At 37.1% G+C, this 16,083-nt stretch overlaps 2 protein-coding genes across 2 annotated transcripts in view; one reads left to right on the plus strand and one right to left on the minus strand.

Annotated features, from left to right (window-relative positions):
• Window positions 1–16,083, minus strand: part of FGD4 (FYVE, RhoGEF and PH domain containing 4) — a 204,901-nt gene that overhangs the window by 105,006 nt on the left and 83,812 nt on the right. The gene's annotated exons all lie outside the window — the stretch shown is intronic.
• Window positions 12,518–13,720, plus strand: LOC132529725 (14-3-3 protein zeta/delta-like). Its single transcript, XM_060166601.1, has one exon. The coding sequence runs from the start codon at window positions 12,634–12,636 to the stop codon at window positions 13,306–13,308; it is 675 nt and encodes a 224-aa protein (XP_060022584.1). The 5' UTR covers window positions 12,518–12,633; the 3' UTR covers window positions 13,309–13,720.

The following is a 16,083-nucleotide window of genomic DNA, read 5'->3' on the forward strand; positions in this document are numbered from 1 at the left end:
TCCACCTTCCCAGATGTCTTGAAAGGTGTTACATTTCTTAATTTTGAAAATATGGTCTAAAGTCTACTAAAACTATTTCCAAAATTTTTAAACAAGGTATAAAAGATCTATATTTAATATATACTACTATATATAAAATAAATAACTAGTAAGAACCTGCTGAATAGCACAGGGAACTCTACTCAGTACTCTGTAACGGCCTATATTGGAAAAGAATCTTAAAAAAAAAAAAGAGTGGATATATGTATATGTATAACTGATTCACTTTGCTGTACACCTGAAACTAACACAACATTGTAAATCAAATATACGCCAATAAAAATTAAAACAAAAAAATCTGTATTTAAGTTTTTATGTGTGCACAGAAATGAGTTTGTTTTTTTGTTCCTGTTTTTTCAACTTTAAAAAGGAAAAGATACACATATCAATTTTGGTGGTAAAATGACACAGTAATGGAAACATTTCCAAACAATCATTTAAAAAATGCTCTGTCCATAGAGCACTTTCCCTCTGCTGAATGCAGTTACTTTCTCACTGATTCAAATGTCACCTTTACCTGAAAAAGATAGGTTGTGTTTATTTTTGTCAAATATATCTGTTGGTTAAGAACCTGCTAATTATGTACTGTGCCTACTTCTCTTCACATGAAAGGCTAGTAAATGGGGATCATTTGTGGTTTTTGTTAAAAGAAAAAGATACAATGTCTGACAACTCATTTAAGTACTATGTCATCTATAACTCGCAAATCTCTAGGTGGTACAAAAGATGTTTATGGTCACTTATTACTAAGTATTGCCAGAATTCCACCATCTAAGATAATGTAATCTCAGTCTATTTAACCAGCAATGCCTAAAATGTCACCGGCAGAAAGGAGACAGATGAACCTGTCACTGCTCACCCCTCAGTTTTCCCTCAGAATTCCTCACTTGTACCTGAAACACTAGGTGTATTTGACACATGGACTGAATGAAAGTGCAAGAGTAAGTCTATATATATTTGGAATGTTAAAGTGTTTTTTTTAAACTCCTTAGGCAAAATGTTCTAAGTTCTAGGATCTGCTTCCCACACTGCAATGGTTAATTTTTTTGTACCATGGGGGCACATAACCCTTTATAGACAATTGCTCTGGAGAAGGAAACTTCTGGAAGACAAGTAATATTTATATTCCTAGGTAGTTTTTCACAGGATCTTTCATCTAATAACCCTTCAATCTTCAGGTTATTCCTGAAATTAAGATAAGTCATAACATTGGCATAAGTGTACTGTACCAATGTTAAAATTATGACTTTAGAAAGTAGGCAGCACAAACAGTAAATGCATTACAGTAAATTTAAAAGTAAATACATGAAAGTAATTTGAAAAAAATCTCCAGAACAATTTTAAGTTGAATTCTTCCAAAATTTTAATCATATTCTCTAGATCAGTCTAGGTAATATGAAGACTACCTAACCCTATGGTTTGATTCTAAGGATATTATGATAATGAAAATTCCATGATTATATTTTCATCTAAAAGTAACTGTGAATAATAATGGTAAAGAAATATTTCAAAAAGAATGTCATCACCATAATAAAAAGAAAAAAATTCAAATAGGGCTTTCCTGGTGGTGCAGTGGTTGGGAGTCCGCCTGCCGGTGCAGGGGACACGGGTTCGTGCCCCGGTCTGGGAGGATACCGCGTGCCGCGGAGCGGCTGGGCCCGTGAGCCGTGGCCGCTGGGCCTGCGCGTCCGGAGCCTCTGCTCTGCGGCGGGAGGGGCCGCGGCAGTGAGAGGCCCGCGTGCCGCAAAAAAAAAAAAAAAAAAAATTCAAATAATACAATTTTTTAGCCCTGGATTAGAATAACTGCAATTGAATTATAAGATCCAATCCTAAAGAAACCGTCATCTCAAGCACACCCAGTGGCAGGTAAAATGAAATAGCCATTAAGGAGGCAAAATAGTAATGCATATCAAATGCTAGAAAACTGCACATCACCTAGCTCTGCCACTTTGGGCAAGCTATCCTAAACAATGTATACACATAAAGATGAATGCATATGCTTTGCGATAACCTAGAGAGGTGGGATAGGGAGGGTGGGAGGGAGGCTCAAGAGGGAGGGGATATGGGGGTATATGTATGCATATGGCTGATTCACTTTGTTGTACAACAGAACCTAACACAGTACTGTGAAGCAATTATACTCCAATAAAGACTATTTAAAAAAATAAGAAACAAACTATATATATAAAAAGAAAAAGATGAATGTATAACACCATTTAGAAAAGGAGAAAATTAGAAGCAATCTAATAGTTTAATAAATTAACGTTATAACTTTAGTCCTTCCCCCAAGACAAGGTCAGTTCAAAGTAGAAAGAGGCCACATAATATTTGCTTATTTGCTAATCTGAATGAGTTAATAAAGAAGCTTTACTATGCACTTAAGCACTTTTTGGGGTACTCACTAAAAACATACTAGACCTGAAATTATGGTAATTTCCAGGCCTACTACAGTATTATGTAGTAATATTCCCAATATTGTGTCATAGATACGTATTCATTAGATAAATTACCATCTCAAACCAAAGTGCTAAGTTTCCCATTCTTTTCTTCATTTAAATAATGAATTAAAGTTTTGGTATGCCCAAAACAGTCTATTAGAAAAGAATTTTTACTCTTATCATTTATATATAAATTATTTAATAACTACCCTGGAGTTTGAAATGAGAGATTTTATTCTATTAATATAAACTTTATTATATTTTAAATGTAAGAGTTCATGTTAAAAGATCACTTTATAATTTACACATTTCGCAGTTTATGGTATGCATCAATGTAAGCAAGCATTCATGTTTAGAACAGATAACCTTTGTCAGTTTCACCATAATCACTATTAACCAGGATGGTGTCTAAAAGATCTTGCAAATGAAGTGCAAATAGAAAATGCTAACTATATTAACCCCAGCTGTAGATAGGGAAATTAGTTCCACACCCTATAACTTTTCAAAGGGCTTTTTTTCCTGATTACCATTGTTATTTTTCTTCTGGTTTCTGAGAAGAGTTTAGGTTTTGATTTTGACACTTTTAATTATTACATCATATACTAATTTGGGATTAACAGCACATTATTTATTAAAATCAAGTTGCTGGTTGTAGACACATTTCTTGCCTCAACATTCACATTGCTTTAGTAGTTTATTACTGAAATATACATAACTAATTTCCTGCTTGAATATATTTTAGAAATTTTGCATAAACATTGGTTTTTCGAAGTTACACTGTGAACTCAGAAGAATCCTGTGTTAGTTTTGGCTTTCACTTCACAGCATGTGTTTAACCACCTGTTGATAGGCAAAAATTAATTTTAAATGGTAGAAAGTGCTAGAATTTGATGTATGATACACGAAGAAAAATTAGGAGCCATTTTAAAACATCTGATTATTTTCCTTTTGCTGTCATAGTTCCCTTTTTTAAAAGATGGAAACATACATTTTATCATACTAAGAATTTGTGGCATGTTTTTAAAATTGTAAAAAATATAAAGTTCACCCATAGATTTAAATCAGCTAGACATGTAATGAAGATATCTAATATAGTTCCTGAATCAAAAATAGGATTCAAGCCTGCTTCCCCCGTGGCTAACGATGTAACATCTAGGCAGCTATCCAAGTTGGACACTTCAGAGCTGTCCCTGACACTTCGCACTCCTTCATCCCATCCACACATCCAGTTAATCACCAAGTCCTAACAATTCTACTCCTATATACTTTTCAGTTCCTTATCTCTTCTATATCTTTGTGCCACTGTCTTAATTCAAGAAGCTCATCATCTATTTAGCATCTATTGCAGATGTATTTATTATTGCAGATTGTATTTGCTTTATCAATGTCTTTGCTTTGGTAATCAAAAAATAAAATAAAATAAAATAAAATCTGACAAAAAAAAAAAAAAGAAGCTCATCATCTCTGTCCTGGACCATCTGTTGCCTGTCAAAATGCCACAGCTCCTGCACCTTGCTACACTAGCCCTTCCTCTATAGTGCTATTAAGGTCATTTTTCCAAGATGTATAAAGGACCTCCTGCTTGCCAGTTTAAAAATCCTGAAGAGCTTTCTCCACTGCCAACAGGATAAAGTCCCACCAAGACATGGTTTACACTAACACAATCTAATGCCATTTATCTTACAAATCCTAACCACTCCACTCCTGTACCCAATCCCAATTCCCAATACTCTAGTTACATCAACTTTCTTGTATTCCAAATGTGTATTGTCCTTTTGGTGGGTTGTTTTTTTTTTTTTAAACAGTTGTTAAAGTCGTCGTTGTTCCCTTGATAGGAAATGCCCTTCCTTCTCCACCTGGCAAATCCCGCCCTTCACCCTTAAGATGCAGCGCAGAGCTGGCTCCAGAGTGACATCTTTCAGATTCTCTGGCCTGGGCATGAGTCCCTCCTCTCTGTGAAATCACAGCACTTTGCACACACCCTTGTATATAGTCTTAGGACCTTGCATTATACTTAGTTACTCAAGTGAGGTTACTGAGAGCAAGACCATTGCTAGACACAAAGAAAAACACTTAAATGTTTATGAAATGAATGCCTGGGAAGCCTGGACCAGGAGATAAACCTATCTAACTTTATCAAAAGGAGATTCCATTTGATCTGTTCTCCACTAGAAATTTTATGCAAATATCATGCCCTTCCCCCTTTCTGCCAGTGTTCACAAACAACAGAATAACTTTTGTGAAAATGTATTATACCTATGGGCAATCAAAAGGGATAGTTCTGGATGGCTGAAAAAATGCAGGAAAAGTAGGGAGCCATTGCATACACTTCAAATCATCCTCCTTTACTCTGTCCTCTTGTCATTTCCACCTGGTCAAAATAACTCAATTTTTACTGATGTTAAAATGTATATGCTCCCTGGGAGGCAAAGAGCTCAGTCTTTCACGAAGTCAAACTACTGAATTAGCTAGTGGCTGTTTTACATGATACAGAACTGGTTCTTCTGAAAGAAGAAACAACTATTCTGGTAATTTTCTGTGACAAGAAAGCAGTAACAAACTCTAATACAGAATGGGAGTGCTAATGTGAAAAGAGGAGTCCCAAATATTGTAGCACCAATAGATACTTGAAGGTTGAAGCTAAGTGAGCTTAAACATAAGTATGCCACTCCTTGAGCCCTCAACGTGGCCATGACCTTGAGTTTAGGATGTACTCATCAGTATTAGTCTAGAAGCTGTTAATCATCACAGAAGAGACTTAATGTATACAATGATCAGAAAGCAGAAAAATAAATCAAGGAAGAGCTATATTAGTGATCATTTTACAGCAATAATTTTATGTCTATTCCAATTTTTTAGAGAGGGAAAATCAGCTTTACAGAAAATGCTAAACTAAGTTTCAACCCTGAGATCAATTTACTCTTTAAGGAGCTATGCCTTTTTGTAATAAACAGAAAGAATATACCTTTAGTATTACTTTACTTTGGCAAAAAGATGACAACAACAACACATAAACACACACCTCAGTAAAATTAAAAGTCTGACTCCTGTGCAGTTCTTTGTAATTTCAAAGATTTTTAATGTCTGAGAGTTAAACAAGCAGGTTCAATTTATGGAACAGCTGTTAATGTATTACTGCCATAATTTAACATAACCACCAAAAGATAAAAATCATGGCGGCTAATCCTAAAGTTTCTTTTCTAGAATGCAGTTAGGCCCACAAACAAGCAGACTGGCTTGACTTTGCTCTCTTTTTCTAAAGTGTAAGTTTTATACCACTTCAATCACTAGAGGATGAACAAGGAAAATGTTCTCCCATTTGTCAAGTCAGCTTGGGTACTCTCCCTTATCCATAAATGGCCAGTGGAATCGTAATTCTGCCTTAGTGTCAATCACTGTAGACCTTAAAAGAACTTCCATCACATAATCCAATCCCTGCATATCACCTTTTTCAAGATGTGAGTGAAATTCATTTCCTCCTGCTTAATCCCACAGACTCTGGCATCTCCTATGAGAATTTCATATCTCTTTCACAAAAGCTACTTGCTTTGTATACCTTCCCCTAACATCTAATTGAATTTTTTAAAACAAGCACTCCAAAGTAAATGTTTTCCTAACAGAACATGGGGGTTGAAAAGGACTTTAGAAGTCATCTAATTCTTCATACCTGATAGATGAAGCTTTTCTACAGTACCTCTTATAAATGCTTGTCTAATTTCTATTTGAACAACACCAGTGATAGGAAAATAGCTCTTGAATAGACCATTCTACTTTTAAAAAGTCTATTAGGAAATCCATCCTTAACTTTTTATTACACTATCTATAACACTAATACATACTAGTTATTGGTTACTATTGGTATTGGTTACTATTACTATTACTTTACCTAGAACAAGTTTATCCTTCCTACCAAATTGTAATTTGCTTTTTTGAGTATTTTTTATAAGTATAAAATTACTATATGGGCTTCCCTGGTGGCACAGTGGTTAAGAATCCGCCTGCCAATGCAGGGGACACAGGTTCGAGCCCTGGTCCGGGAAGATCCCACATGCCGCGGAGCAACTAAGTCCATGCACCACAACTACCGAGCCTGCGCTCTAGAGCCCACAAACCACAACTACTGAGCCTGTGCTCTAGAGCCCGCAAGCCACAACTACTGAAGCCAGCACGCCTAGAGCCCGTGCCCCACAACAAGAGAAGCCACTGCAATGAGAAGCCCACGCACCACAATGAAGAGTAGCCCCCGCTCTCTGCAACTAGAGAAAGCAAACGTACAGCAACTAAGACCCAACACAGCCAAAAATAAATATATAAATTTTGATAAATAAGTAAATAAATAAAATTACTACGTGGCTTTTGTTAATCATTTAAAATTTATAGAAAAATTATAAAGACAAAAAAAGTGATTCTAGGGGCTTCCCTGGTGGCGCAGTGGTTGAGAGTCCGCCTGTCGATGCAGGGGACACGGGTTCGTGCCCCGGTCCGGGAAGATCCCACATGCCGCGGAGCGGCTGGGCCCGTGAGCCATGGCCGCTGAGCCTGCGCGTCCAGAGCCTGTGCTCCGCAATGGGAGAGGCCACAGCAGTGAGAGGCCCGCGTACCGCAAAAAAAAAAAAAAAAAAAAAAAAAAAAGTGATTCTAAAATCTAGTAATAATGTTTGATGTAATTACCTCTAGTATTTTTCTATGTATTATATAAAATGTAACCTAGTACAGCATACATACAACATGTATATACATTTACATTTCATTGTAAGCATCTTCCTATATATTTTGAGAACGTGTTTTTAATATTTGCATAATTTACAATCTCATGAACAGATCATAATTCATTTAGCCATTTTCCTGTTGTTGAACATGTCAGTGTTTTCCCATTTCTTCCCATTCCCACTGGAGCACCTGATGTGATGTGATAAATCATTCACTAGATCACTTAATAACTTACTACTGGTAGATTTCTAAAACTGGAACTGTGAGATCAAAGGACATAAACATCTTTAGCTCTACTGACACATGGAGTAAGTGTGTTCTTCTATTTCCTTGTTTTAATTATTCCCCTTTCAAAGAGTTCCTGTTTCACAGGACATTCTGAGCAGGTAGTTAAGTCAAGTGACCTTGTGTTCCATGGTCACATCTGATGGGACCAAGAGTAAGTGCTGACCAAAGCTTAGCCCATCAGAGTCTAGCTCCAAGGAATCAGTAATTGGAACTTCTGTTTCTGCTAGGCACTGGTACTAAGAACTGGTATAACTGAGATTTGTGGTAGCCATGTGTTTTTTGCCATCCACACAGGGATGCAGAAGAGGCCGGTCTGAAGGACATGGAGTTGTAACTGTCCTGGTTCCAGGCTCCTGTGAGGCCTGGATGAACTTACTGTCCCTTGGCTCCTAGAGACACTTTTTTTTATTGTTTCTATATATCCCCCTTTTCTCTTGAGTTATAGTGGGATTCTTTTATTCCTTGCAACAAAATGTTCTCTAATTCAAATAATACATATTACTACATTGTTTCCCAAAAAGTTATATCAATTTACACTGTCATCTGAAGTTACATTGTTATCTGACGTATATAAGGGCGCCAATCCAAAATATAACCATTCAGGAAATTTTTCCCAATGTAATAAAAGAATATTTTATATATTTCTTTGACTGCCAGTTATATAAAACTTTTTTCTCATTTATTAGGCATTTGTGTTTCTTCCTTTTTGAAATATTTGTTCATGTTCCTGGACAACTACTAACTACCTAAAGGCTTCTTAAAGACAGTAGTTATTAATTCTCTTCCTTCATCTCTTTGGAATCTTGTTTCTATACAACTCTGCTACTATGATGTTTAAGTTTCTTATATTTTTTTGACTAGGTTAATGCAATGGCTTTCTAATTGAAACTGAGCTTTTAAGAATATGAGGTTGAAGCAGAATAGATCAGGGTTTTAATCATTTAATTACTAGTGAACTTGAAAATAGTATGTATCTAATAGCAAGTTTTATTTGTTCAATGAGGATAAATTCCAATTATCTCAAATGCTTGTTAAAGATTAAATGAGATGATAAATGTACTTTGCATTGTCTGACATACAGAAAACACTGAAAGTTGGTATCGCAATTACAGCAGTTGTGTTATAAGTGTATTTAAACTGGCTCGAATTGAACTACATATGCTTTGCAAATATAAAACAGCTGCACAAGAGAGCGCACAAACACAGTTGCAATAGTTTAAGTCGTTCAGGCAACAGTGTTCATGTGCTCTGTTGTAGGAGTGAGACCCAGAGATCATGAACTTGCTGCTCCCTCATACTGCATACAGCATGACCCCGAAATACAAAAGAAATTACTTCTTCTGGTGCCAAAGCAAAGAAGCAGCAATCTATTCCAATCCTGAAAAAAACACACATACTGGATTGGTCTTAACGAGAGAGTTGATCTCCAAAGCTATGCCTTCCTAAGGGAATTCTCAAGGACTTTTTGAACTCTATACAAGTTTTACTTAATGTGCTGACTTTAGAATCTAAATATAAGAATAAGATATGACTTAATTATATTGTGGTGGTAATGATAGAAGAAGAAAAATTCTGGCCTGCTATGGATGAAGATGAAGAGGAGAAAAAGAACAACTCACGCTGCCTTGGGTGTTGTTCTCTCCAATGTTTCCATCATTTTAACTGCCAGTTATCTTTTTAGATGACAAAACTGAAGATCTATTCCTTGAATGTTTAAAACTATTCAAAGGTTCCTCATTCTTTATAGTAAAAATTTCTATGCAAACCAAGGTCTCCATTCTCAAATCCTGCCCTACCTTAGCTCAAATTCTACTCAGCTACCAGCAGTTCCCAGGCCCATCATGCCTCCTTGCTTTTGCTGCCTCAGACTATAATTCCCAGCCCACTTCATCTGTAGTCAATCACCTGTTCCTGTCTCCTACACCCCTCCACTGTGTCACCAATCATACTGAATGCAACTGAATGGTTAACAGATTGTTAGTTGAGCACCATGTGAGTACAGACCATTCTAATCATGTTCTTTATCCAGAACCTAGCAAAGGCAGATGGACATGCAAAAAGTCTTCTTTTGGAGTTGATGAATATGTTTATGGCATAGATTAGGGTGATGGCTTTACAAGTGTATACTTATCTCCAAAGCTCGTCAAGTTATATACATTAAATATGTTCAGCCTTTTGTATGTCAATCATGCCTCAATAAAGTGTTGTTTTCTTTTAATCACTTGTTGAATAAATGAATGTGAGGAGTGAGAGAGTGAATGGAAGAGATCAAAGAAAAATTTATCCTATAGAGAGAAGGCAAGTAGTACTCCCAGGTTTTCACTGCCAACCGTAGAAATTACACTGTTCATTTATTTGTTTAATTGTGTATTATCTGTCTCCCCCTCTGTTATGTAAGTTCACTAAAGACCCTGCACCCATTGTGTTCCATGCCCTGTCCTCCACACCTGCAACACTGCCCAGCATAGAGTACAGGTTCAATAAATATTTGATAAGTGAATGCAAGGTTAACACTGATAATAGTAACACAGCCGAAGAAGCAATGTCTCAACAGGCAGTAGGGTGGTCCTGAGCAAGGTGAAGCAGATGGGTGGGGTGAGCAGAGCAGAGGGAAGGGAGGCTGGATAAGCAAACACAAGTTGTATGTCTCCAGCAATGTCCACAGAAGAAAGTGCATTAACTCACAACAGAAATATACTAACCAGGTGACAAGTGTGCCCTAGAATGGAACTGTATTTGTCCTTCAGGCTGTCCTTCCTCAGTGCTCCACCGCTACCTGCTGTGGGCTCCATAATCACCAAGCAACGTCCTGACCATGATTTTACTTCTATAGATACAGATACAAGGGCGAGACCCTGCAAACTAAAAAACACAAACATCTAGCTGGCTTGGCAGTTACATTTTTAAAAAAAGTTTAGGCAGTTATGAAAAATATGTTTCTTATGGCCTTGGTTACTGAGGGAATCATCTTTCAAAGTTGCCCTCCCCCTGGGCACATTGAAAATTGCATCTGTGAGGCTTTAGGGTGATACCCCCAATGTTCTGTGCCTCATCAAGGTAACAATGTAGGAAGTCAGTTGGCTTTACCCATATCTTTGTATTCCTCATGCAATACTGAACATTAGCTGTTTCTGCAACTCAAGTTCTGTGACCCTGGACAAGCTGCTTAATCTTTATGGACCTCAGATTCTTCTCTGACAGATCCTCCCAATCTCTAAATTATGTGAAAATAAACATCTAGCGATGTATAATAGGGATCTAAAAAATCTCTAATAGATTCCATCTGTTTGCCTTATGGAAATACATCTTTATGGAAATAAATCTGGGTTCAGGATCAGGAAACTGGCAAAAATTTTAAAAGAGCACAGGGTTTAAGCAGACAGGGAGGAAGGAAACAACTGCTTACAGGGGAAGTCAGTAACTCAACACCTTTATTACAATAGAACAATTACAGCCCCCACAGAGTAGGGGTTATTTGTAAAAATATGGAATTTTTCTAAGGATAAGGTATTGCTAGATACCCTCATACAACTCTATCAAGCCATCACTGGGCTTAAAGTGGCGACAACTGAATGAGAAAGGTATAAGTGTGTTACACAAAACTGTTCCAAGGATCTGCTGCTGCCTACATAGACCCATTGCCAATTTATAGAAAGTTTGCCTTTTTATTTTACAGAAGCATAGGAGCAGGTATAAAAACAGAAGAAGAAATATCTCAGAAGAAACTGATGATAATCAAATATATGGCACACTCACAGAAAGAAAAATCCTGCCAAATGCAACCACCTTTGAGCCATAGCTTTTGGGTGAGTTTACAACATTCATGTGCACATTGTATACAGGTGTCACACCCTGTAGCTCTATAACTAACACAGCAATGCAAAATTTTTACCGATGCACAAAATTAACTCATTCTAAGCATTTCTTGAAACCATGGCAATATGGAACTGTAGGAGAGGGCAAAAGAAGGCAATTTTTACTACATCTATTTTAAAAAGTCACATTTTTATGCAAACAGCTTCAATACCAGGGACATGTGAACAAAGCAGCATCAGCAATGACAGCATCAACAGGCACTCCTTTCCTTCAAATCCCTAGTGTTCCATTGTCTCAGCGCAAGGGCCAAATGGACCACCATGGCCAAAAATAATGAACGGCAAAAATGGATTATAAATCTGTATCCCAAAAGCAAAAAAGACTCAATTTAGAAGTTAGACAGAATGTAGCAATAACAGGAAGAAAAATGTAATAATTTAACTGCTGTTTATGAGCTCTTTGGTCTACTTATTCAAATAGTTAAGTCAGGCAGCATTCCAGCATAATGTGTCAAAGAAGCAGAAAGACTTGACTGTTTGTCCCGAACTAGTGGTGGGTTGACACGCTGTCTACTCAGACTGTTATGGATTTGAATCATTCCAGGCACTTTATTCAGAGTTTCCAATTTGTCATCTATATAATACTTTTATAAGAAATAACTCTAAATAAGGGTTGCTTTACATATTTACCAACATAAAGCTAAACTTGCCATTTAGTAAAATCTTAAGTTGTACTGAAGGACTGAAAAGTGTCATGCCATCGAAGAGTTTGAAGAGTTGGAAGAAGGGTCACAAAGCACTGAAATCTAGCACCTCCCTCCACCCTCAGAGACAAGGACAGTGGGAACCAGGAAGCAGTGCTTCACAGCTGACCTGACATTCTCAACTTGTTACCACAAGACTGTGGACAAGTTGGTGGGTCTGACCACTGACAATGTTTGTAAATGGAAGTGAACACATCACCATGAGCAATAAGAGACACCAGATCCAAAACCCACACCCCCTCGAGGAAACTAATGTCATGGGACTCACTAGTAGGGATCACAGGTGCTTCAGGGACTGTCCCACTGCCCATTCCTCTTCACCAATTTCAGAAAGTGTAACCCTAAGCTTCTTGTCTTGTCAGTGGCTGATGGAACAAAGTTTTTCAACACATTTTGAACACCCCTGTGGCTTTATTCTTTATTACTCAGAAAAATCATGCAAGAAACATATTAATAGGAGACTGCTGAGCCCCATCCGTCCTTCGTCACCCACTCCGGACACAGAACATCCAGTCATGGATAAAAAATGAGCCGGTGTAGAAGGCCAAACTGGCCGAGCAGGCTGAGCGATATGACGACATGGCAGCCTGCATGAAGTCTGTAACTGAGCAAGGAGCTGAATTATCCAATGAGGAGAGGAATCTTCTCTCAGTTGCTTATAAAAATGTTGTAGGAGCCCGTAGGTCATCTTGGAGGGTCGTCTCAAGTATTGAGCAAAAGACAGAAGGTGCTGAGAAAAAACAGCAGATGGCTCGAGAATACAGAGAGAAAATTGAGACTGAGCTAAGAGATATCTGCAATGATGTGCTGTCTCTTTTGGAAAAGTTCTTGATCCCCGATGCTTCCCAAGCAGAGAGCAAAGTCTTCTATTTGAAAACGAAAGGAGGCTACTACCGCTATTTGGCTGAGGTTGCTGCTGATGACAAGAAAGGGATTGTGGATCAATCACGGCAAGCATACCAAGAAGCTTTTGAAATCAGCAAAAAGGAAATGCAGCCAACACATCCTATCAGATTGGGTCTGGCCCTTAACTTCTCTGTGTTCTATTATGAGATTCTGAACTCCCCTGAGAAAGCCTGCTCTCTTGCACAAGCAGCATTTGATGAAGCCATTGCTGAACTTGATACATTAAGTGAAGAGTCATACAAAGACAGCACACTAATAATAATGCAGTTACCGAGACACAACTTGATATTGTGGACATCGGATACCCAAGGAGACGAAGCTGAAGAAGGAGAAGGAGGGGAAAATTAAAAGGCCTTCCAACTTTTGTCTGCCTCATTCTAAAATTTACACAGTAGACCATTTGTCACCCATGCTGTCCCACAAATAGTTTTTTGTTTATGATTTATGACAGGTTTATGTTACTTCTATTTGAATTTCTCTATTTCCCATGTGGTTTTTATGTTTAATATTAGGGGAGTAGAGCCAGTTAACATTTAGGGAGTTAGCTGTTTTCATCTTGAGGCGGCCAATATGGGGATGTGGAATTTTTATACAAGTTATAAATGTTTGGCATAGTACTTTTGGTACATTGTGGCTTCACAAGGGCCAGTGTTAAAACTGCTTCCATGTCTAAGCAAAGAAAACTACCTCGTATTGCTTTGTCCTGGTGGGGAATAAAAGGGATGATTGGTTCCAGTCACAGGTGTAGCTGTGGGTACTTTTAGGTACTTACAAGGCTACAGTAGAAATAGATATAGTAGAAATAGATATCCCATGGATATTACATGTTAAACCATGTGTTATCTGTGGAATACTCAGTCTCAATGTGCACACCATTGACTACAGCTACAGAAGTGCTCCTTTACTTGTGACCCAATTTACTCTGGATAAGGGCAGAAACGGTTCACATTCCATTATTTGTAAAGTTACCTGCTGTTTGCTTTCATTATTTTTGCTACACTCATTTTATTTGTATTTAAATGTTTTAGGCAACCTAAGAACAAATGTACAAGTAAAGATGCAGTAAAAATGAATTGCGTGATATTCATTACTTCACGTATATCAAGCGCAGCAGTAAAACAAAAAACCCATGTATTTAACATTTTTTAGGGTTTTTTTGCTTTTGTGGGGTTTTTTTGTTTTGTTTTTGTTTTGTGTTTTTGTGTGTGTGTGTGTGTGTTTTGATACTTGCCTAACATGCATGTGCTGTAAAAATAGTTAACAGGGAAATAACTTGAGATGATGGCTAGCTTTGTTTAATGTCTTATGAGATTTTCATGAACAATCCAAGCATAATTGTTAAGAACACGTGTATTAAGTTCATGTAAGTGGAATAAAAGTTTTATGAATGGACTTTTCAAAAAAAAAGAAACATATTAATAAACATATTTATAAGTGAAAACAAATGATTAAATGCCTGCCAATACCTATAAAATACTGGGATACATTCTGACATAAATACCCACTTAAAAAAAACACAATATAATAACTTTAACTTAGTAACAATCAAAATAGTAAAGAAATTCACAAACACTTAGAGAACTTTAGAAGTGTACTGATTTGCCCGGTTCACCTTAACTGCTTGAGTAACCACATCCCAGGCACACAGATGCTCACACACTTCATACCCATTCACTCATAGGCTTTTCAGGTTTCTAAGACACAAGGTAATTAAGGCAACATAAACAGCCTAATGTTCTTAAATTATCTCATTTCCTCCCCAAACTTATATTGCTTATGAACAATTGTTTTATGGGTGAAAATTTCATCTAAATAATACAATATTCACTTAAAATTTTTTACAGATGCTGCCAAGGAAATTTTCAGGCAGATACATATCTATTATTACTGAAAAAGATGCTTTTTTAGAGCCAGTATGCACCTAATCTAATTTTGCATATTAAAAAACTTTAGAATAATAAGAATAATATAATGTATTAATTAGACCAGTAAGCACAAAAGAAAGTAAGAATTTTAGCTACAATAAGTCAACTACAATAAATACCAAGAACCCACAATTAGCAGTCAGGCCTGAAAACCTGTTCTTGAAGTAAGAACATGAGTCCTTGACCAATTCAAGGTTATCTAATTTTATATTATAATAAAAAAAAATCAAACAAGTAGGGCCTGTTGGCAATGACCCTTTCTAGCTCTCTGGGCAGCCACTGACCCACTGGCATGAATGTCCAAGACGACAGCAGAACAGCAGAATTAGAGGAACTAAAGCTGCATTAGCAAATCCTCTCCTTGCAACCCCTTCCTATATCGAATAAAAATGGCAGACCCAGCTAGACTCACAGATCCCTGGCGCTACGGTTTAAATGATAGGAAAACTTACACAAAAGAAGTATCCAGAGTACAGACAGCACTCTTTTTGTTTTTCACTTTCATGTTTTAGGGCTCAGTTTTGGGGAAGGGGATACAATGCTGCTTTACAAAGGACATAGAAGTCCCTTGTTTGAGCTACCAACCTCTTAGCCACACAGAAAAATGTCAGTCATCCATTTGTTAGCACCAAAATCTCCTTCTACTGCTTACAATATGCACCACACATTTTAAGGGGCTGTTCAAACAGAAAAACAAAGGCAGCCCTTGAAACAGAAGCAGATCTTCCTAGCTTTGCCCCTTCCTTTATCGCTTATGCCTACATGCCTGCCGTTAAAGCACTGTCACATTGTTTCCACATGCTCAGGCCCTTGAAACTTGTGCAAAAGCATTGCAAAATAAAACTGCATAAACATCACATTACAAAACATGAGCTAGTAATAAATAGTAGGTCAGTCATGTGGGCCAGAATAATGATTAATAAAATCATAACTTACAAATGTCCCTGACCTGAGACATTTTTTTTACTTGAAGAAGACATTGAACACGTTGTGGTCATGGGTGTATTTCAAAAAGCATATTGGTACAATTCACTCTGAGAAACCATTTAAAATGATTGTCTTTTTGCCAATTTCAGTGGTCATAATACAATTTCACAGGCATGAAAAAATTTTAAAGATTAGAGAATAATTCTTTCATTTTTCCAACATCAACTTGTAATTGTATAGGTATAACTGAGCTGCTTAAAATCAATCAACA

The sequence above is a fragment of the Lagenorhynchus albirostris genome, chromosome 11 (assembly GCF_949774975.1).
Source record: "Lagenorhynchus albirostris chromosome 11, mLagAlb1.1, whole genome shotgun sequence".
Lineage (NCBI taxonomy): Eukaryota > Metazoa > Chordata > Mammalia > Artiodactyla > Delphinidae > Lagenorhynchus > Lagenorhynchus albirostris.